The sequence below is a fragment of the Monodon monoceros genome, unplaced genomic scaffold (assembly GCF_005190385.1).
Source record: "Monodon monoceros isolate NGI ecotype Baffin Bay Population unplaced genomic scaffold, NGI_Narwhal_1 Super_Scaffold_6, whole genome shotgun sequence".
In the NCBI taxonomy this organism is placed as follows: Eukaryota; Metazoa; Chordata; class Mammalia; order Artiodactyla; family Monodontidae; genus Monodon; species Monodon monoceros.
This window is the reverse complement of record NW_021703783.1, coordinates 95,357,452-95,381,032: the sequence shown is the minus strand read 5'-3', so window position 1 is coordinate 95,381,032 and position 23,581 is coordinate 95,357,452. Positions and strand designations below refer to the sequence as shown.

At 53.6% G+C, this 23,581-nt stretch overlaps 1 protein-coding gene across 1 annotated transcript in view; it reads left to right on the top strand.

Moving 5' to 3' along the window:
* Positions 1-12,111, top strand: part of SULT4A1 (sulfotransferase family 4A member 1) — a 31,288-nt gene extending 19,177 nt beyond the window's left edge. The window contains exons 3-7 of the mRNA XM_029206152.1: positions 163-243; positions 1,431-1,557; positions 5,566-5,660; positions 8,091-8,229; positions 11,343-12,111. Of these exons, the coding sequence (XP_029061985.1) occupies positions 163-243; positions 1,431-1,557; positions 5,566-5,660; positions 8,091-8,229; positions 11,343-11,455 (555 nt within the window). The 3' untranslated portion in view covers positions 11,456-12,111. The remainder of the gene's footprint in view (positions 1-162; positions 244-1,430; positions 1,558-5,565; positions 5,661-8,090; positions 8,230-11,342) is intronic.
* The last annotated feature ends 11,470 nt before the right edge of the window (positions 12,112-23,581 follow it).

The following is a 23,581-nucleotide window of genomic DNA, read 5'->3' as shown; positions in this document are numbered from 1 at the left end:
CTCCCTGGGTCCAGCCTGGGCAGGGCTGGGGGGTCCTGTCTCAGGTGAGAAGGTTGTTCGGGGTGCAGTGGTGCCGGTCCTGACTCGTCTGTGGCCCCGTCCGCCTGGGCCCCAGAGAAAGGGCGCGTGTCCTCTGAGCGCCTCCCCTCTGCCCTGCTGCAGGAGCTGACGTCCCCCCGCCTCATCAAAAGCCACCTCCCTTACCGCTTCCTGCCCTCAGACCTCCACAGCGGCGACTCCAAGGTAACTCTGCGCCCCGCCGCTCCCCGCTGCTCCCGGAACCAGAGGCCCATGTGCCAGTCCAAACGGTGGTCTGTCACAGGCCCAAGTTCCCAGACAACCTCGGTGTGCTAAGAGCGCTGGAGAGGCTGTCCTTGACCCCATGTCTCTAGCATTTGATCCATGCCTCTCACTTTCGCTTTTCCTCACAGCTGAACTTGACCAGCCAGAGCCCAGCCTCTGCCCACTGAAGGCCTGAGGGCTCATGGCTGCTTTCACTGTCTCTGATTTTTTTCCTTTTTTCTCAACTGCATTAGACGTATGAGGCCTATAATTCTCATCACCAGGGTCAGGACTGTAAGCTTTCTGTCTTCCGCTGATTTTAGAGTAGCGCTAGAGACACCCCAGGGTTCACTGCAGCACTGTTCACAGTAGCCAAGACATGGAAGCAGCCCGAGTGTCCATCAACGGCCGAGTGGGTAAAGAAGTGTGGGTTATGTATGCAGTGGAATATTACTCAGCCATGAGAAAGAACAAAATTTTGCCATCTGCAGCGACATGGATGGACTAGGAGAGCATTATGCTAAGTCAGACAGAGACAGACAAACACTGTTTGACACCACTTTTATGTGGAATCTAAAAAAAATACAACAAACTAGTGAGTATAATAAAAAAAGCAGCAGACTCACAGATACAGAGAACAAACTAGTGGTTGCCGGTGGGGAGAGGGAAGCGGGGAGGGGCAGGATAGGGGTAGGGCATTAAGAAATACAAACTATCACGTATAAAATAAACTACAAGTATATATTGTACAACATGGGGAGTATAGCCAATATTTTATAATAACTGTAAATGGAATGAATATAACCTTTAAAAGTCGTGAATCACTATATCGTACACCTGTAACTTATATAATATTGTACAGGATTAAAAAAAAAAAGGAGCGCTAGAGAACAGAAATATACTAAAACACTCAAGTAGCTGTCCTAGCTGATGCTATTGCGTGGACAGGAGTGCATCTCTGCTGAGACAGAATGATAGAGAAAAAGCGTTTGGCCTTGGTGCACGAGGGGCTGACTTTGCTATTGGAAACGGGGTCAAAAGAGTGGGTTGTGGGTCAGTGGAACCTGCACAGGGCGGCCTGCCTGGGACGGAGGATCGTAGACTGACCTCGTCCGTCCCTCTGTCCCCCCCGCCACTCCCTCTTGCAGGTCATATACATGGCCCGGAACCCCAAGGACCTGGTGGTGTCCTATTACCAGTTCCACCGCTCCCTGCGGACCATGAGCTACCGAGGCACGTTCCAGGAGTTCTGCCGGAGGTTCATGAACGACAAGTGTAAGTGTCTGCGTGATGTTACAGCGGGGGTGCTCACTGCTCGCTGAGCACCCGCGTGTCCTTCGCGGTGCCCCCAGTTCTACAGTAACAGCGGGCTTGGCCTGCTTTCCCGCTGGCGGGCAGAGGAGCTGGGGCTGAGGGCTGTCAGGAAGCTTGTCCGAGGTCGAGCTAGTGCCAGACAGAGTGGGTGTCCAACGCTGAAGCCCTTCTCTCTCGCCACATCCTTGGGGTTCTGAGAAGTTTCCCGATTAGAAGCATCCCTCTTCCTGCCTAGATTCCGAGCAGTGAAAACAGTGGCCCAGATACCACTGTTACCGGTGCCTGAGGCCAGAGTGGAGGCTGTGGCTTCATGTGAGAGCCCTGTGGGCCTTTAGCTGGACTTGCGGGTCAGGCTTGGCCCCCAGCCCCAGGCCCGTGTGACAGGCGGGGTGCACTCTGGGGGGAGGGGGAAGGCAGTGCTCTGGGCAGGACGCCTGTTCCCAGGGGAGAGGGGCGAGCTGGGGCCGAGCGAGCCAGGGCCCTTCCACGTCTCCCCTCCCCGGGGCGGAGTGGGCCAGGCAGTGGGCCAGGGAGGGAGCCGTCCCCTTGGCAGTGGGGCTGGCAGCTCCTCACTACGGTTCTGTTCCCCGCAGCCCCCAGGTGGCTCCCCCATCGCCAACCCTGGCTTCTCTGGGCACCTTCTGTTTAGAGTTTGCGCCCAGGAGGGTTTTGAAGTGGGTCTTACGTACCTGTTGATTAAACCTGCACCCAGACTCCTCTGCACCCGAGGAGTGTAAAGATGCGCTTCCTGCTTTATTTCCCAGCTCAAGTAACCCTCAGCCTCGCTGTCCATTTGTTGTCCAGCCCAGTCAGGGGTCCTGCGGTGAGGTCGTGGGACAGGGGTGGGGTAGGGTGCATAATGGCGGTCCAGGAGCACAGCGCCCCAAATTTAAATGGGTGGCCCGACTGGAGCTGCCTCCTGAGCCTGGCTGAAGACCAGGTCCTCCTTGGTGCGCCGCCCGCACCGCCTGGAGGCCCTCTCTTCCTTGCCCTTGAGTCTTTGCTTCAGCTGGGGGGGGGGGGCCCGGGTGGGAGGGGACAGGCGTCGGTGGCCCCAGCGGCTGTACCCTAAGGCCCCTGGCACCTGCTGAAGGCCTCTGTCCAGCCTCCCTTCCCCCCAGCCCACCCACCGCCTGGCTCAGGCCCCTCGGGGTCTGCCAGGCATTTGGAGCAAGCCACTCCTGTGGTTCCCAAAGCCATATTTCTGAGTCCCACTTTGCATCCCTGCCTTTATAGAAGCAGTCACCTGCATGGGGACAACACTGTCATAGATAGCAGTGTCCCCCAAGTGCAGACTGCCCTGCGGTGCAGGGCTGAAAGCTTCCTGCTCGGGCCAGAGCCGTTACAAGTTGCCTAGTACAGGCCTCTCCGCGCTGTGAAGGTCACAGCACTGCCCGGCACTGAAGTTCAAGGCTGCACACGCTGGCTGTGGTCCCGCCAAAGCCTCTGCACCCGTGTACTGAGCCTCCCCAATCCTGTTCATTCTCTGTGCTCCCGCCCAATTCCGGCTCTCGAGGAGGCTTGCCTTCTCTGTCCGAGGTTCTGAAGAATGAAGTGCGGAAGGGGCAGTGAAATGATGCTGTTCGCTAACAGAGCGAGGACACGCTGCCCGAGCCCTGTGTTGGGGGTCATGACCTGTGCACTGCAGGGCTGGGGGGCCCTGGAGCCATGTGCCTGGGGGACAGGAGCAGGGTGGAGGAGTCCCTGTGTGTGACCACTGTCCTGTCACCCCTGTCCCCGTGCGAGCGACCCTGTCCTCACGTCCTCGCGGTCCCCGAGTCACCCCCGTCCAGCCTCCCCCGTCCCCGTCCCCAGCAGCCCTGGCCGTCTGTCTGTGAGTGTTCTCTGGGAAGGAGTGGCGTTTTCTTACCTCCGTGTCCACGCCCAGTGGACTGCTTGGCCCCGGGGCGCGGCTCACCTGGTCTGCGTGCCAGCTGTGGGCCCAGACTTGGGAGACTCCGCTCGGGGCCCCGAGGTCATCAGCCTGTCCGTGAGCTGCGCAGGTCCCTTCCTTCTCTGGACTCGCCCTTGTCCTGTAAAGCGGGAAGGCCGGCCTGGCTGTTACATTCCTGCCCTGTGCGTGCACGGAGCGGGGATGTGCCAGGCCTGGAGTCCAGGGCCCCGCAGCTAGAACTCTGCCGTGGGAGCACCGGGGCCCAGAGAGGGCCAGGATTCGCCCAGCAAGGCCTTTGGCTGAAGCCTGCCCTGTGTTGGTTCATTTCCGCCCCCTTACCCCTCCCCTTCCAGAGCTCCCCACCTTCGTTCCGCATGAAGTGCTGGAGGGGCGCCTAGTTGGCCCGAAGAGGTCCTTCTGCTCTGATCTGGTCCCCAGGGCCCGCCCCTCAGCGACCCCCTGACCTGCGCCTCCATCCCTCAGGACCTCTCGTGGGGCTGCGGGGGCCCAGGCTGCTGCTGTGCTGCCACCTGCTGGCGGGATGGCAGGCTGACGTTGTCGGGTCGCGCTGCCTGGGACCCAGGCGTTGGGTCACCCCTGTTTCCCCAGCCTTGGTCACGCGTGTAGGTGTAAGAGGTTGTCAGCACCTTGAGGTGTGCCTGTGCGGGGGCGGGAGCGGCCCTGCCACCCAGGGGCCTCAGCGCTACAAGTAGGACCCTCGCCGGCGCCTTGCCCGTCCCACCCCGTGGAACCTTCCACCAGAGAGGAGGACGCACAGGCGCTGCCCCTGCAGGCCCTCCTGTACGCGGGGCTCTCCGCGCCGCGGCAGCCCTGGGGGTGCGGCAGAAAGGCTCAGGGCCCGCCGGGTCTCACGGCCAGCGAGGAGATGAGGGGCCGGCTGCCTCTGTCCCGAGCCCTTGTCCTTCGCCCTCCGCCCTCTGTCTGACCTTGCCAGCTGCTTCTGACCCGCTCCACGGGCCCCCGCGGCCACTTCTTATGTCTTTAAGGCCCATTTGCAGGCCTTGCCTCTGTGCGCCATTTCCCCTGCTGCCTCTTCCCCTCCGCTGCCTGCCCAGCCCTCACTGATCCTTCGAGGCCTGCCCGTGTCCACGGGGCCTCCCTCCCAGTGCCGGTCACTCCGTGTCGCCGTGCCAGTCTCCTTGGGGCTTTGCCGCCAGGCCGGGAGCTCCACTGCAGGGCCCAGTGCTTGCGAGCTGGACGGGCGCTCGGGCGAGTGAGGACGCAGGCAGCAGGGCCACCACCCCGACTGGCCCGTTATCCAGCCGGACCTACTTCCCGATGCCCAGCAGGCCCAGGGGCCCCCACGTTCTTCAGCCGAGACCCTCCGCTGATTAATGTGGAAGCCCCCTCGGGAGATGTCCTCACAGCGATGGGCACACCATTGTGAATCGGCAGTGAGAATCAATCGTTTTTATGAAAAACGTTGTGAAGCAGCCCGGCCACACTGATCTGTCTCTGCCTGTGTGACCTCAACCCCACACCAAGGCCCTAAGGAGCGTGGGAGATGCGAGGGCTGGGGTGTGGGTGTGACCTGTCGTCCCGTCCGGCCCAACCTCATGTGCCAGCACGGGGCCCGCTGCCCGCCTTCATCCCCGCGCCTTCCTGGTTCTGTCTGGTTCCAGGATTCTGGCTGTGATGCGTTTGCCTGGCAAGCCCCATTCGCAGCTCTGTCTAGAGCCTCCCGCACCCCATCCTAGCCCCGACAGCAAAACTCACGGGTCCTGTGTCCCACTTCCTCTGGGCGTCATCCTCTTCCTGGTCACCCCTTGTTAGAGGAACTCATGGGTGCCAGATACCGTCCGTACCCCCGGAGAACAGAGACTTCCACGGAAGGGTTGGGGCTTCTAGGCATCCGGGAGGCAGGGGCCGAGCTTGGGCAGGAGGCCAGGGGACGTGGCTCATCTGGGGGGCTGCTGGAGGAGCCCAGGGCTTCCTGAAACATAGCTACTGGGCAGAGGAGGGGAGCCTTCTGGCAGGGAAGGCGGGGAGCAAGGCTGCCTCACACATGCCCGCTCCCTCCCTGTGACTGGTCACCTGTCCCCTTGTCTCCACAGTGGGCTACGGCTCCTGGTTTGAGCACGTGCAGGAGTTCTGGGAGCACCGTATGGACTCGAATGTGCTTTTCCTCAAGTACGAAGACATGCACCGGGTGAGTGCCTTAGCGGTGGTGCCACGGGGGTGAGCGCCATAGTGGTGGTGCCATGGGGGTGAGCGCCACGGGAGGCAGCTGTCGGCCCCGCCCTCAGTCTCACAGCCACCGCCCCCAGTGCAGGTGGGTGGGCGGGGCCTGCAGCGCCAAGACCCCGGGCATCAGGAGTGACAGTTGGACTCAGGAGTTCCAGGTGGGCCCAGGGTCCCCCTGACCAGTGTTTCGCCTCTAGCCGGTGCTGGCCCCCCAGGCCTCTACCTTGCCCTGGCCCCTGGCCAAGCACAGCTTCTGGGTTGGTGGCATGCGGTGCTTTCGAGAGGTCCATTTATTGTTTTTCTGCTTCAACAGCAGTGGAGTGATAGCCGGACTCACCCTGCTGCCACCCAGCACCCTCTCCATAGGTGACCAGCTTGGGGCAAAGGGCTGAGATGGCAGAGTCCGAATTTCTCGTCCCAGCCTGTTTGCCTTAGGGTGGCAATTCTCAAAGTGCTGAGAACCCCAGCGAGTGTACCTGTGAATCCATTCCTGTGACGAGTTCTTGAGTGCCCGGCACAGAGGGTGACAGGCACTAGGTGGTGGTTGAGTGCATGTGCCAGGCTGGGCGGTGGTGCTAGGGCAGCGAGGCAGGACCTCTCCTGTGCCCTCGGGAAAGCGAGGTCTGGAAGGGGGGCCGGCACGTCCCATCCCGTCTCGGTGTCAGCACCGTTGTGCGGAACCCCGCTGCCCCCTGCCGGGTCTGAACCCTGCCGCTGCCCGAGCAGAAGTGCCGATGCCCCCCCTTTCTCAGGGCGACAGTGCGAACCTCCCCCAGCCCAGCCCTCCTCCCCGCAATGTCCTTCCCTTTCCTCAGCTCCTCTTTGCCGAGGGACCCCAGACTTGTCTCTGCTTCTGAGCCCCTCCAGGCAGGCTCACCCCGTCCCCAGGCTACTCTGTCAAGGTCACCACGACCCCCATGTGTCTGGGTCCCACCCTCCTAGCAGCAGGCAACAGGCAGTCGGTCACGCTTGGTCCTGCGTCCCCGCATCCCTGGACGCTCCCCTTGACTCCTCCATGGCAGCAGCCCTGCCTCTGCCCCCAGACCTCAGCTCTGGTCTCCTCCATCCACACTCCCTCCCCTGGTGGCCTCAGCCGGGCCTCGGGCCCCCAGGCACGATTTGGACCCTCTCCAGGCTCATCTCCGTCCACCCACTGCACCTTTCTGCCAGGGTGTGTGGTGCAGATCGCAGACTTAACGTCTCCAAACCAAACTCCGGAGGTGTCCCCTCGGGTCCTCCGCAGTTTCACCCGCCTGCATCCAGGGCAGCGGCTCCGTCCTCGCTGCTCACGCAGAAGTCTGGACTCATCCTTGACTTCTCCCTCTCTCACACCTGGCCTTCATTTTCCAAATCCTGTTGGCTCTACCTTCAAAACGTATCTCTTATTTGACTGTTTCTCCCCAGTTCTGACCCCGTTTCCCTGGTCCAGGTCGGTGTCACTGTGGCCTGGGTTTTCACAGCCTCCCTGCCTCTTCCTCTCGCCCCCCCCCCCCCCCAAACACAAACAGTAAAATGCACTGGGTGATGATAAATGCTGAAAAGTAAAGCAGAAAAGGGAAGTGCTGGGGAGGGGCGGTGGCAGGTTTAGGTGCAGGTCAGGGAAAGCGTCACTGATGGGGACAGAGACCTGAAAGAAGTGAGGGAGTGACCCATGTGGACACCTGGAGACGAACATTCCAGACAGGACACAGCAAACTAAAGTCCCAGAAAGAACCTGCCTGACAGGCTGAAGGAACAGCATGGAAGCCAGCGTGGTCCCGGCTGTCAGGCCCTGCAGGTCGGGGTGCGGGTCCGGGTGTCTGCCCGGAGGGACGTGGGCCAGAGTGAGCAGGTGGGCGGGGCCCCTCCGGAGGCTGCTGGGCTGCGCCCGTAATGCTCCGCTCTCAGGAATGGTGCGGCGATGGGGCCCAGAGGTGGCTTTATGTCAGCGAGTCAAGTAGAGCTGAATCTTGCTTCACACCAAGCCAGCTCCGCCTGCCCTGTGGGGTGGGCCGGCCCTGAGGCCTGTCTGGGGTCCCGGGGTCTCCCAGTTCTCCCGAGTGCCAGTCGAGATCCCAGCCGATGGAGGGGCGGGGCGGGGCGGGCGGGAGAGAGCGAGCTGCTATTGCTCCTGGCGCAGCTCCGAAGTGCTTTTCCTTCCTGCTGCTGCTTAGAATGACCGCAGCTGTATTAGGACCTCACGTCTGCCTCCGCGGGACCTGGGTTTGAATCCCAGGTCTGCCACTTGAGAGCTGAGTGCCCTTGGGCAGTTTCTTAACCTGGATTTTATTTCCAGACGAGGCCGGTTTCAGGCTTGTCTTGAGGCCTAAGTAAGGCTGTGGATACAGTCCCCGAAGTCGTGTTCTGTAAAGGTGCCACCTCTGACAGGCTCCCGTGCTGTGCTCTTGTCTTCCAGGACCTGGTGACGATGGTGGAGCAGCTGGCCCGGTTCCTGGGGGTGTCGTGTGACAAGGCCCAGCTGGAGTCCCTGATCGAGCACTGCCACCAGCTGGTGGACCAGTGCTGCAACGCCGAGGCCCTGCCTGTGGGCCGGGGTACGCGCCTGCCTGTCCCGCCCTCCTTCTCTCTGCCTCTGTCTGGGGCCCCGGGGGCCTCGTCCCCCTTCCTGCCGGTGTCCTCGCGCTTTCTGGACCACAGTCCCCCCGTGTCAGGGTTCCGCTGCCCTGAGCCTCATTTCTCCGGAGCCCTGTGTTCTTCGAGGGGCAGGAAGGTAACCCACGAAGTGTTGCTGAGGCTCCCTGGAGGTCCCCGCTGGAGTTGGCCTTGTCACCCCGCACACGGTGCCGGAGTTCGCGGGCGTGGCTGCCGGGATGTCTCAGGCTCTGTGGGCAAGAGGTGCTTCAGGCGGGCGCCTTCCCAGATGCCCCACAGGGCAGACCCTGGGGATGGGTTGGGGGCTGTGATGTTTAGAAGCGCAGTGCGTGCACGTGGCCTCCTTGAGCTCCAGCTGGCCCGTGGGAGTCGAGGGAAGAGGGTGCGGAGAGTCCGTGTGCGGAAGGGCCGTTTCCCTCCATCCCCCGGGGAACTAGCAGCCCGGGAGGAGCAGCCCCGTCGGGGGAGAGGTGTGTGGTGTGCGCGCATGCGCACGCGTGTGTGTGTGGTGTGTGTTTGGTGTGTGTTTGGTGTGTGTGTGTGTGTGAGAGAGAGAGAGCGCGTGCGCGAGCTGGAGGTGCAGGCCTCGGCCATCACAGAGGCTGGCGCTCCCTCCTGGTGCGAGAGCTGTGTCTTGCGCGTGAAGCAGTTCGAGGTGAGGCAGGTGTTGCAGGCAGGAATCCTCCCCAGACCCACTTGGGTTGCTCTCTGTGCCCTCAGGTCTTGTGGTATTTGAGGCTGCTCGACTGTGGAGAGCTCGGGCATTAAAATCCCCGGCACCACTGGGTGCTGGCCCAGGCCTGTGAGCACCCCTTCAGCAAGAGTCGCGCCTGACTCGGTGCTGTGGACCCGAGGCCGGTTCCCAGCTCCCTCGTGTGGTGCCGGTGCCGAGAGGAGGGCCCGGAAACGACGCCGGACTCTGCAGGCAGCTGCCTGGAGCGGAGAGAAGAGCTGGGCTGCAGCCTGGCCTGGCCAAGCTCGGGCCACGCCTTTGAGCTTCTGTGGCCTTTTGTCCTTCCTCTAAGGAGGGCGGGTCGGGGCTGCCAACCCACTTGGCTCCCAGGGCTGTTCTGAAGGTCAGGGGGCGAGCGCCTTCCTGTAAAGGCAGGTGGGCCGCTCTCCAAGAAGACACTAACAAGCCACCTCACCCTGCCGTTTCGTTTCTGGCTGCATCTTCACAAATGTTTATTATTTAAAATTTATTTGCTCTTTTTTATTTTGCTTTCGCTGTGTTTTGTTATCCTTGGGTGTGACCTTCTCCAGAATCCCCCTTTCGGTTCATTTATGTGGTTAAGAAGTGTCGAGAACATACTGCGTGCCCATATGCTCCTTCCGACGTGTTTGCTTTATCATCGTTTACCTTGGTTTTGCTTTATTTCAGTTCTTTGATTTTGTTTTCTTTTAGCATATTGCCTCTTTACTCAGAAGACCTCCTTGCGTTGGTGAGCGTGCAGGGGCTTGAGTAGCCAGCTGCATTGCTTAGATTTGATTCATATCACAGCATAAATTGCACTGTCTTGATTCCAAATCCTAAACCAGGTGGGTGACTCCTTTGATGAGCTCTCAGCTGCCTCAGCTGAGAAAAATAATCACGGAAAAATATATTTATGGTGTGACTGGTCTAGAAGCTTTTAGTTTTGTCCCTTAGGTATCATTAGAGGGTAGCAAGAACAGTGTTTTTCCTCTCCAACACTGACATATAATTTTTCATCACCGAAGAGAAAATCCTTGCCACTTTGGATCTGTTAGCTCAGCATTTGCAGGGTTGAAGTTTCATATGTGAGGTCCTGCGAGGACAAGGATGACTGTTAATGACAGAGCTAACGAAGGATGTTTGCTGGAGCCGGTCAGAGCTCTGATCTCAGAGATGCTGACGGTGAATAGAATTCTAAACAGGCATTTCAGTCCCCCGAGGCGGCTATATAACAGCACAGCCCCGGCTCTCCGGGTGATGCGTTCACAGCTCCTGTAGGTGGGAGGGCGGGACCCCCACTTGTGACATCTTCACAGTCGCCATTCATATGTGACCAGAAGAACTGAAGATTTTGTAGTTAAGGAAAGTGGGTTCAGCAGTTTTCGTCATTTTGGGCTCTCTCTTCCCTTCGTAAAGGGATGGGTAGGCCCGTGTCTGCACCTCAGTCTGCACTCTCCAGGCTCCCTCACATCTGCCAGGAGGAGGTCTCATTTTTTTTTTTTTTTTTTGCGGTACGCGGGCCTCTCACTGTTGTGGCCTCTCCCGTTGCGGAGCACAGGCTCCGGACGCGTAGGCTCAGTGGCCATGGCTCATGGGCCCAGCTGCTCCGCGGCATGTGGGATCTTCCCGGCCCGGGGCACGAACCCGCGTCCCCTGCATCGGCAGGCAGACTCTCAACCACTGCACCACCAGGGAAGCCCGGAGGTCTCATTTTCTGACCAAGCCTGGCTGAGCTGTGGCTGCGATGGAGTGGCGGGGGGGGGGGGGGCCCAGGACTCCTTTTGATGTTGAGTTGGGAGCTCCGACTGTTTTTCTCCCTTTAAATTTCTCCCTGACGATGCACGAGCAGGTTTCTCGAAATCTTCACCCTTGACCTGGTCAGGAGGCTTCCTGCTCACCATAAAATGTTCTACCTTTTTGGATGATTTTTTTTTTCCTTTTAAAATTCTGCAGAAGCAAATCCTGCCTTGGTGGAGCTGTTGAGCCCTGAGTGAGTAGTGGTGTCACGAGGACCCATATCCACATGGTGCCCGGAGCCGCAGATCTGTTCCACAGACGCTGTCTGTCCTCTGGGGTGTTGTGACCCACCCGCTTTGTGCCCGGTGCTGGGGATTCAGTGGTGGATGGGCAAGGCCCGCAGCTCTGCACACTCGTGGTGCTGTGCGGAAAGCGCATCGGGATGACCAGACTCAGGGAAGAGGGTTCAGCTGGTCTGTAGTCCACATGGCCCCTCCTGCCCCAATAGGCCAGGTTCAGAGGGGTCCGGGAATAGATCTGGAACCTTCCAGATCCGTTTCCTGTGGTTTGGTAGCTAGCCTGACAGCAAGTGAATTCAGCACATTCTGCTCGTTTGTGTTCTAGGAAGAGTCGGGCTGTGGAAGGACATCTTCACTGTCTCCATGAACGAGAAGTTTGATTTGGTGTATAAACAGAAGATGGGAAAGTGTGACCTCACGTTCGACTTTTACTTATAATAACAGCAACAGCAAACTTGCATGCTCACAGTACCCAGACACTAATAGCTCAAAGTCCCGTTTGCACTCATTTGTTACCCGCTGGACAAACTCTGGAAGCAGCGTAAGACTCGGCGGAGAAATGGAGGAAGTGGGGTTATTTCCGATCCAGAGCAGCTGTCTCACCTTTGGAATTTGAAGTCTACATGTCTGATTACAAAGATTGCGGTTCTGATGACCTGGACCATACGTATCCTGTCTGTAACATATGCAGCTAGAATGTCTACCTTTTACAACCCACATTATTTATTGTATTTTATAGAGCTTTTCACTGGAAATCTAAATAAATGTCAGTAAACCAAATAAAAGTTCATTTCCGAGGGACCCAGGAGCGAGCCACACCCGAATGGTAGGAAGATCTCAGGGTTGACTCTTTATTTTTGTAGTTTTCTTCCGTAAGGCACAGCCATTCGGTTTTTGTCTGGTTGTGAGATGCTGGTGAGGACCGAGGGTGAGTCGGGTGTTGGGGGGACCTTGTTTCCGCTGGTGGTGTTCAGTTCTCAGTAGTCGCCCCGGGATACAGCAGGAACCGTTCACTGGGGCGTTTTCAGAGAGGATGCCCTCCTGCCAGCGACCCCCGGCCAGTGGCTCCGAGGCTGATGCAGGGGACCCAGCGGGACGGGCGCGCGATGCGGTGACTGGAGAGCCTGCCACAGAGACACTGAGTCCACTCGGAACCTGACTTTTCGTTCCACAGTCTTACCTTCGTTCCCCAAAGCAGAAACCTGCTTATGTTGGCCAGATGATTGATGGTAAATTCTAGAACTACTGGGTCTTTACATACCATTTATTGTTCCATCTGGGCCTGCAACTCTGCGCCCCAGAGACCCAATGGGCGAGCGTAGCGCCCTGTCTCACCCAGACGGGGCTGGCGATGTCGCCTTCAGTGCTGTGTCCGAGGGAGTGGAGGTGCGGTCTTTACTGACCCGCCACTCGCTTCGTTAACTGGCCCACGTTAACCCGGAGGAGTGATGGAAGGGTGGCCGGGTGAGAGCAGGGCCAGTGGCCAGTTTGTACGTACGCTGCCGCCGCGGTGGGACGGGGCCGTCCCGGCTGTCTGTCTGTCTGGGAAGTGCCCGGAGTGGTGGCCGGAGGGGTCGCCACCGTGCGCGAGGGGTCTGTTGTGCATGGTGTCTTTGGAAAGTGTGGACGTGCGCTTTGCTACTGGCTGGGAAGAGGAGCTGCAGTAGGGCAGGTGGTACTCGGCGTCTCGTGGTGGGCTTAGCTGCACCTTTTCTGTGTATCTGCGAGAGAGGCAGCTTTCTGTGAAATTTCTTTTCTATTTTTCTATTTCTAGTACTGTATGGATATCACTGAGCTCCACACATGATACTTCTGTGCTTGCTTGCATCTTTAATAAAGACACGTCCCATGCCTTGTGTCCAGCTTGTGCTGACAGGTGGAGACGGGGGCCCTGCGTGGTCCCCTCAGTGCTTCAGGGCAACGAGAGTGAGCCCCGCTGACCTCCGTCGCTGGGGCTCAGAGGGGCTTGGGCCCGTGTCGGGCTGGGTCATTCAAGGCTCAACGTTCCAAGGGTTGAATTTCCCTCACTGTTTGTCCCTTTGCCTTTGGTATCTTTTTAAAGCTGAAGTGAAAGGAAGGGTCGGGGGGAAAGGAGAAAAGCATGGGAGAGGTTTTGGTGCACCTGGGGGTCCAGGGGTCTCAGTCTCTGTCTTGGAAGGGCCCACTTTCAACAAGGTGGACGGTGGTATAGAGACCCACCCAGCTGATTGCACTTCGCCCCTGTGAATTCCAGAGTCCGTCTAACCGATTCCTTGTGGAAGGAAAGTCCAGGACATTGTTGTACTGAATAAAGCTTCGGCTTTCTGAAAAGTCGTGTTTATTTTCGAATGGACGAGTTCCTTTAGGTCTCAGGTGAAATCCCGGAATTTATTTTGGTACCTGGGATGACCCTAGACCCCCAGGCCCCAGGTTACTTAAAGGAATATCCAGTCTGCTGTGTCCCAGGGGGTCTGCTCCCAGATCACTTACAAATCACCTAAAATAAAGCAGAGCCCTTGGATCAAGAAGCAGGGCAGTGCCATACATTCATGGTGCTATTTAGTGAATGTCCACTCTGGCCCTGCCTAGTTGATGTTTCACCACATCCTATGGACTCACTGAGTACACACTTGAGCACCTGCGCTGCACGGGGCCCTGCTAGAGGCACTGGGGATGCAGTGAAGTGGCAGAGGGCCCCGGCCTGCATGGCGTTCATGCTCTCGTGGGGAGATGACGTCACGAAACCTTGGGTGAGTACAGGCTCAAGCAGGCTGTAAGGGGCCAGTGTGCTCCTGAAGGACCCGGGGAAGCCCAGTGCAGAGATGCTGCTTGAGCTGAGACCAGGAGGACACGAGAGACTCAGGCTTGCGGCCGCCTGGGGGAGGGGCAGGGTGGGGGGAGTGTGCTGGGCAGTGCCCAGAGACTGGGCGGTGTTTGGAGAGAGGCCAGGAGTCAGCTCACAGAAGTCCTCGCAGGTCGTGAGGGTTGGATTTTGTACAAAGAAATGAAGGCACAAGAGGGCTTAACTGAAGGAATGCTACCTGGTTTGCATTTTCAACTCTTAGCTGGCTCTAAGCGTTCTCGGGCCATGTGTGCTGGGAACCGGCTCCTACCTCGTGCACACGGAGCAAAGTCAGGGGCGAAATGATTCAAGGCAAAACGTGCCGTGGAGCCCACGAGTAGCGCCAGTTTGGAGAGTGGAATGACCCATGGGTAGCATCCGGGTGTGGATGGGATTTGAGGGGCCGTGAGGTGAGGAACGTCTGGACAGATGGAGAGGAGAGAGGCCTGGGCAGATGGCTGATGTTACAGACATCCCTCAGGGTTCCTGCACGTCAGGGGCCTCCAGTGAGTCCCTGGTGGCCTGGCCTTTTGACTTCACAGACCCAAAAGATCCCAGAAAGTATCTGGGGCACCAGCCACAGCCCCTCACCAGCTGGGACCACCCCTGTGCCCTCCGCCTGGCCCTGACACTCTGCCATTCGGGACATGTCAACCTTCCCCCACTCACCCAGTTTCTTTGTCTGAAAGGCCCAGGAGGGCCTTCCTGACTCAAATTTGGTGGCCCTCCCACCTAAGCATGTAGGCCACTTAATTTCTCTGATCCGGTGTCATAATTTACGTAACGGAGGTTAGCTTCATCCTGCTTACCTCGTGGGATGGTCGTTACATGATCTCAGTGGCTTTGAAAGCATGAATAAAATTCGCAGAATTGATGGTCTGTGCCTGGCACTGCTGGTGAGCACCCCCTAGTGGCCAAGTCGCCGGTGACAGCCGACCTCCTCAGTCCACAGTGAGGTCCCTCACTCCGGATGTGGCCCTCAGCCCTGTGGATACAGGCGAGGTGCACAGTCCCTGTCCCGGGAGGTCCCACGTGAGGGACAGTTTTACCACCTTTCTGAGCAGAGTGACTGCAGTTGGTAGCGGGTGGAGGGAGTCCTTGGGTGTCCCCGAGGACTCTGGGCCGCGGATGCCGTCCACCCCTAGGGTTTGGCCCACCGCCCTACCCGTGCAGCACCATCTTCCGCCCTTCACTGTACAATGAGTGTTTTCAGACTGGGATGGTACGTTGGCCAGATGGTCCAGCCCCACCCAGCTGAGGGATGCCCTCGGACATCCCTGGACACCCGTCCCCGACAAGCTCACCACCTCCTGGGACAGCCATTCCACTGCTGGCAGTCCTTCCCGGCCACTTGTGCAGACCCCCACCCAAGCCCGGGACTGCCCGCGTCTCTGGCCTCCCTTGCCTGAGACGCCCAGCCCTGCCTTCACCTGGCGAATGCTCCCCTCCGCTCCCAGGCGTCCCCTGCCTTCCTCTCATCCTGCCCGCCTCACTGCCCTGCGCTTGTCTCCCCACGTGGACAGTGACACCCTGAAAGCAGGACCGTGCTGTGTCAGTCTTTCCCTACGTCGGGATTTGGCATATAGTTAGCGCCTAACGAGTGAGTGGAATCTTTCACTCTTGGAGTGGGTTTTGTTTTTTTCTGAAAACCATCTGCCCTGTCCCTTCTATGCACTGTTCTTGGTCCTGCCCTTGGGGGCTGTAACCTCCCAGGCAAGAACTAGGCTGGTGCCCTGCCCCCTCACCAATCGGGAACAAAAGGAATGGTACGGAGGATGCCGAGCAAGGAGAGGTGACTGCACGGACAGCAGGGAGACTGCTAGATGTAAAAACTAGGGTGAGAGCTGAGTCTGCAGCAGGTGGGATGTGGGTAGGGCAGGGGCCAGAGACGGGCATGCCCGGTGGGAAGAAATAGGATGCAGTAAAATGAGTCAGGCAACCGGTTCTAACCCAGCTCTGCCACTAGTGGTGGGACCAAGGGGGAGGTCCCTTTTCATCTCGTAATGAGGAGGTCTCGTATCAGGTGTCTTGAAAACCCATGCAGCTCAAACATGCTGTGACTCTTCGGTGGTCAAACTGTCTTATCAGTTCAACCCGAGAGGAGCTGATCAGTGGGGGAGACCGTGAATTTTTAGCCAGTGATGGACTTTGCCAGCGAGGGCAAAGAGAATTTGTTACAGAAGCACCTGTCACACAGCTTGGGCCCACAGCAGCCATCGCCAAGGCGTGCTGAGCCTTTGCCAAATCTACACATCAAATGACAATCTGATTCTCACACTTGGATCCCTGTAAGCCAGTTGGCACCCGATGTCTGAGCTGCAGTCCTTAAATCTGTCCCCTCACCGCTGATGGAAGGAATCTGTGCTCTATTAAAAGCATTCTTTAAACACCAGAGAATGCTAAGTGTGTTTAAAATATAAAAAAATCAACCAGAAAATGCATTCCCCCCTCTTTAAAGTTGTCATCTTTACATGTATCCGTGGTGTTGGGCACCAGCTGGGAAGAGAAGTCTTAAAATATCACGAGCAAGGCCATCTCTGCAGAAGGAGGGACTCCCAAGGCCAACAAGACTCTCTCTTCTCCAATCTTTTGCATCCTCGAAAAACTTAAGTGAATTGGTTAAAATCTCCCCCACCTATTTCTGCTGTCTCTCATTTCCCCCCTTTACAATCCATAGTGCATGTGATTTCCAGAAAGTCGTCCTTACTCAAATACAGCTGGTAGCTTGGAGCCCATCTAACTCTGCTCAAGAACCACTGGCTGGCTGGGCCTCTGTGCCGCCCTCAGGCTCTGCCCTCTGCCTGGATTGCCGTCCCCAGCTCAGCCCGGATTACGGTGATTTAAGGTTGAAGCTCAGCACGGGCAAGGTCTACTCCAAGAAGCCCCTGAAGTCTCCTTCCCATGCCCACTCCTGTGTCTCTCATAACAGACCCCGGCCCTGCGACCATCTGCTTCTTGAGGCTACGGCCGTGTCTCTTTCACTTTCCTTGGTGCCGAGAAGTTAGCTCAGAAGAGACCGTCAGTGACGTGTTGGTGGTCTGAATGGTCCCACCGTCCGTTGAATTCAGCCTTCCCTGGTCATCTCAACTGCAAGCACATCGTCTGTGACTCACCACGTGGGCCCTCTCTGGTCCGGCCACACAGCTCACTCCTACACACCTCACGCGCTTTTCCCCAACTCGGCCGGACCATTTTGCCCTCTTGGAAAGCCTTCCCTGCTATTTCTAAGTGTTGCCGATTCACGTCCACCACCTGCCGCGAGCTGGGCTCAAAACGGTCTCCAGGAGGCCGTCGTGAATTAACTTAGCTCACTGACGCTGCCGTCCTGTAGGTACCCAGGTTTCCATTTTTACCAAAGACGTCAGGAGGGTTGCCAATTATGGCAGACAGACTGATTTTCAGGGGCTGGTGGCTACCTCTCTCCTGGGTCCCTACCACACTTGGGGGTCTCCAGAGGAGGAGAAGGCCAGAACCTTCCTTAGCCCAGAGAATGAGTGGCTGGGGTGTCCCCACTCTCGCTGTGAGACAAGATGTGACAGCAAGTACCTTTCTCCTTAGAATGGAGTATGCCGGGAGTTAGAGCCTTGAACTCTCAAAGAGTAATAATTCCCTACAATAGGGTATTGGTTTACGTTTGTTAAGAAAACATTTTGTACTCGTTTTCAAGTTTCCTTTCCAAAGTGTGTGTTTTCAGCCCCAAGTAGACCACAAGCAGAGACTGTGCCTCATTCATCACTGTCCCCATCCTGTGCTTAGCACAGAGCTCCAATCCTATCAGGTAACCAGTAAGTGCCTGTTACCTAACTAAAGGCAAATTAAATGCTAAACAGCACTAATTACAAGCTGCTGCGAGATCCTGGCGCTCAGCAAAGAGAACTACTTGTGATTGTCAAGGGTTTGCTAGTTGCCCAGGTGCATGAAACATGAAATTGTTATTTTCTAACTGCTTCTTTGTTCCAGAGGGCGGGCCGTTCTTCTCAGATTGCTGCAATCAAATATCCGGAGGGCAGGGCAGGATTCATTAAAATTCTAAACGCCAGTATTCTACACTATGGAATCTTGTTCAGGGGTAAGACAAGTGGATTTTGATTCCTGTTTTCAAGAATGGAGACAACCAGTAACTGTTAAGGGAAATGAAGAGCTTCCTCATTTACTGGCACATGAAGGGGGAGCTGCTACTCCTAGCCTGTGTAGTCTCTCCACGGACGATCCTAAAATAGGCACAAAAATGGCCCCCTGTTTACAAACGATAATCGATTATTTGTAGAGACAGTGTTTAAAATCTGCAATTTAGCTGCTGGCTGACTGAACTAAAATGAGCAGCTGCGACACGTGTCAAGGTAAATATCTGAGAGAGAAAGACCTATTTTAGTAGAGAAAAAATAACCACAGTGGCTTTTCCAAAAGAGCTACTTATACCTCATTTCTTCTTATTTTATTTTCGCCTAAGGATTGCTCAGGAGATTCTGGTCTTCATTTTATGAGGCCACCAGAAGCACAGCAGTCAGGGAAGTCTTCCTAGCAGATTTCCCAGGGATATTCTCCGCTTCCCTTCAGATGCATTATGTATCCCATGTCACGCACTGGCTCTTCCCTCCTTCTTTATGAATAGACGAGGTGGAAACGTCTGAGGGGTTAAGCAGTTCCTGCTGCTTATTTCTCCACATGAAAGCATAACTTCCATTTATAACATCATTGTTGATTACCGTGAGATAATTACAGGCTTGATCTTATAGCCTTGTCTCCTAGGTGTACTGAATTGTGGTGAAAATGTAGCCATGAGTACTCAGAACCCACAGAGCAGACAGAGCTCACCATGACCCCGAGTTTCTTCGTAATCACTGAGGGAATGAGTTGTTTGCTGGCTGCCGCAGGCGTAAAACTATTTCCCTCATCTTTCCATGGTTTGCTTCTCCAGATTATCCTCAAAGGTTTTGAGCAGCAGGTTCCTACAATGGGTTGTGTCGTCGAGGCTGAAACAATTTCTTGCGCAGTGTTTCTGGTTTCCGTGGTACTGCAGGGTATCTTGGACAAGGTAATGGGTTCAGCCCTGCTGGAAGCAGACCCACTTCAGGGCATCTAAGGGAGTGTTCTTTGGAAGGTGTGGCCAAGGAGGAAAACTATCTCCCACAGCATCCTCCTTGGAGCCACCGTCACATTATAGAACTCGGGTCTGTTTGATCAGAGAGCAAACCTAATCTAATAGACTTTATGGGCTTTTATTGGGACAATAAAAAAGTAAACACTTTGGAGTGAAGATGAAAGAAAGAGAGAGAGAGAGAGAAAGAAAGAAAGAAAGAAAAGAAGGAAAAAAGGAAGGAAGGAAAAAAGAAAGGAAGGAAGGAAGAAAAAAGAAAGAAGGAAAAAAGAAAGGAAGGAAGGAAAAAAGAAAGGAAGGAAGAAAGAAAGAAAGAAAGAAAAAGAAAAAGAAAGAAAGAATAAAAGAGTCCTAGGACAAAACCTCATGACAGACTGATTTAATCAGATGTTTAAATACATGGAAAAAATCATCCTTCTCTTGCAGGAAATAAGCAAGGATTCTGAGTTTCAAGGATTTTGAGCCAATTCTAGGCTATGTTGACCCAATCATACACCACTTATGCTTTACTGTTGAGTTCAGAGCCGTCCAAAAGACATTTATTAAGTCCCGTGTTTGCTCACACAGCCAACTATTAGCATTTTCCCCCTACAATTTTCCCTCGGAAAAGAGTGTTACTAAAAACTAGAATCTTTACAAAGACTCTAATGTAGCAGCTTATCTCAGTTAACTTTATTTTGAACAACAAATCACCTCAACTATTACTGGATTTGAACAAGAGGACACCTGATGGAATTGGAGAGAAGGAGAGAAATTTAACACAGACTTAGTAAATTCCTAATGTCCTATCATTACATTTTTTGGTGTTAGATGTGTTAGGTGTTATTTTAAATAGGCCTTCTAAAGTGAACTTAAAAAACAGATACAGTGAGGGACTTCTTGGTGGCCCAGTGGGTTAAGACTCCACGCTCCCAATGCAGGGGGCCCAGGTTCAATCCCTGGTCGGGGAACTAGATCCTGCAGGCATGCCGCAACTAAAAACATCACCGTGAGATAATCCTGGAGATTACAAACAAATAGCCACAGAATGTTTTTTGTTTTTTTTTAAACAACTGTCCTGGTGTTATGTGAGTAGGTAATTGTGGCTCTCAGAGGAGAAGAGACAATATTTGAAGACATAGCATCTGAGAATTTTCCAAAACTGATGAAAGATATTAAGCCACAGATTCAAGATTTGCCACCCTAGATCCAACAGACACTGTACTGAGAGGGTGTTATAAACAATATTATGCCAGTAAGTTTGACAATTGAGATGAAGTAGACAAATTCTTTGGAAAACACAACTTACCAAAATAGACACAAGAAGAAAACAGAAAATCTGAGTAGTCTGACAACTAATATAGAACTTGAACAAATTACTAAAAGCCTCCCATGAAGAAAACTCCAGGACCAAATACCTTCACCAGTGAATTTTCCCAAATATTTAAAGAAAACAAACAAACAAACACAAGTATCACACAAAATTCTGAGAGAAATGAAAGAGTGGAAGCACTTTTCAACTTATTCTGTGAGGCCAGTGTCACCTTAATGTTAAAATCTGACAAGGACATTACAAAAAAGGGAAATTACTGGTCAGTCTCTCCTTTGAAAATGACCAAAGATTGGCAAACTTTTTTTTTTTTGGCAAAGGGCCATTTTTTTGCAAATGTTTTTTGTGAATATTTCAAGCTTTGTGGGTCACACAATCTCGGTTGCAACTACTGAACTCTTCCACTTACTGCAAGGGCAGCCATAGGCAGCATATAAATTAATGAGCATGGCTGTGAGTGTCCAATAAAACTTTGGGTGTCCAGTAAATAGACAAATATCCTAAACAAACTATTAGCTAATTTAATCCTGTGATGTATATACAAATAATAAGTTATTCCAGGAATTCAAAGTAATTTCAACATTAAAAATTCACCACACTAATAGAAAAAAGGAGAACCACCAAAGGATCATTTCAATAAATGTAGAAAAAAGTGTGATAAAATTCAACACTTGTTTAAAATAAAATCTCTTAGTGAACCAGGACTAGAAGGAAACCTTAATCTGTTGTACTTACAAGGAAACAAAACCCTAAAGCCAACAGCTTATTTTATGGTGAAATACTGAAAGCTTAGAAATGAGACAAAGATGTCTGTGGTCACCACTACAATTTAGCACTATGCTGGAGACCCCGGTCAGTGCAATATGTCAAGAAAAACACGTAACATATTAGAATTAGAGAAATAAAACTCATTATTTGCATATCACAATATTGTGTAACTTGAAAATACAAAAAGCTTATTGCTAATTAGAATTTATAAGTGAAAGTCACTCAGTGTAAAGTCAATATACAAAATCAATTGTATTCGTACATACCAGCAACACATGACTAGAAAAGGAATTTTACAAAATCAATACGCTTCATTACAATTATGTACCCATTACAATCCAAGTGCCCATCAACAGATGAATGGATTAACATGTATTTCCCTTGTTTTTTATTTTCTGTACTTCCCGAAGCTTTGACGTCTTGGGGTTTTGCTAACACTGGAGTGACTGCTCTTCCCAGGGTTAGCCAACTCCTACAGATAATAAAAGACTTGCTGAAATTATTCAAACTAACCAAAGCTAAACCTGCTGAACCTGCCTGGCTTTTCCTTCGGAAACCACAATAAAGGCTCTGCCTATGTTCCCTCCTCATAAGACAGGGTGGGGCCGGTGAGGTTGGAGAGAATGGATGAATGAGATCACAGTGCACATATTCTGGCGTTAGAACGACAAGAGTTGCTGCAGCACTAGACGTGAGGGAGGAAGCAATGATCATTAAGGGATCGAGTGGTACCATTTATTGAAATGGGTCAGAGTGAGGGAGGTTGGCAGATCAAGGGCTATGTGGATGGCTGAAGTCCAGGTAGTCTTCGATACATACCAGTGGAGGGGGTCAAGGCTGGCAATAAGTATAAGAGGACCACCTAGGTCAGAGTCAGAGGGACCCTAATGTCCAAAGGCCATACAGAGGAGGAAAATTACCAGTGGGGCCTGAGAGTGGAGTAGCTGGTGATTCAGGATGAGGCCCAGGACCACGTGATGTTATCGTAGCTGATCAGAGTGAGTTTCATGTAGGAAGGAGTGATTAACTGCGTTGAGTGCTACTAAGAGGTCAAGTAAGGTAAAGTCAGGTATAGAAATATTTATGAAAATTGACCAGGTGTCAGGGAGTAATAGAGCCATGCCTCTGTTAAGACTGATCAAGAGTTAACAGCAACTGAGAGAGAGACAGCATGTGTAGATGACTCTACTGAGAAGTGGGTTAAAGGGGAGAAGAGAAATGGGGTGGAAACTAGAAAAGAATCTTTTTTTGTTAAAGATGCGGGACACCAGAACATGTTTCAACAGGGAAGGAGGGAAGAGAAGATAGATAGAAACGCAGAGAATGAATGAATGAATGAGACTGTTGGCTATTATGACAGAGAGGGAGTAACTTAACCCACCAGTCCCCATACTTTTTGGCACCAGGGACTGGTTTCGTGGAAGACAATTTTTCCATGGACCAGGGTGGGGAAAGGGGCAGATGGTTTCCAGATGATTCAAGTGCCTTACATTTATTGTACACTCTATTTCTGTTATTATTACATTGTAGTATATAATGAAATAATTATACGACTCACCATAATGCAGAATCAGTGGGAGCCCTGAGCTTGTTTTCCTGCAACTAGATGGTCCCGCCCTGCTGTGCAGCCCGGTTCCCTACCGGGGGTTAGGGACTCCTAGCCTAAGCCCTTTTGGTCTCAGGACCACGCCTCAGGATTCATTTACACTCCTGAAAAGTACTGAGGGTCCCCCAAAGCTTCTGCTTTTTTGTGAGTTATATCTATCACTATTTACCATACTAGATAGTGAAATGGATAAAAAAATTTAGATACTTGTTCACTACTTCATTTAAAATAACAATAAACCCATCACATATTAACATTCTAATGAACAATTATGTTTTCCAAAACAAAAAGAATTAGTGAAAAGAAAGGCAGTTTATATTTTTACAAAATCTCTTTAAAATGTGTCTTAACAGAAGACGGCTGGATTCTCCTATCTTCTTTCGCATTCAATCTGTTGCAATGTCACACATCATGTAGCTTCTGGAAAACCCTACTGTACACTTACAAGAAAATAAGACTGAAAATGCAAGTAACATCTTACTATGAAGATAGTTTTGACAATTATGGACTCTCTGAAAGGGCCTCAGGACACCCAGGGGTTCCCAGACCACACTTGGAGAACTGCTGACCTAAGCAGTGAAGTCCAAGAGATGGCAAATGGTGATGGGGTTTAGGACGCAAGGGGCGGAAGTAGCCTCTGTGAAAAGCAACCCTTCACCTTTTGGAACAAGAACAGAAGAGATGGGCGCCAAAGCAGTTGTGAGGCAACCATGTGTTCCCTTCCTCTTCTATTTTTCTGGCCACACTGTGAGGCATGTGGGATCTTAGTTCGCTGACCAGGGATTGAACCCGTGGCCCCTGAGTGGAAGTGCAGAGTCTTCACCACTGGACCACCAGGGAAGTCCCATCTGTTCCCTTCTTATGGACTGGTTTTCTCAGTGGGACCTGAGGTGAGGTCATTCACTCAGTGCAGGAGGTCTGAGGAGACAGAGGACATGAATTTACTCTCTCGGTGAGTAGGA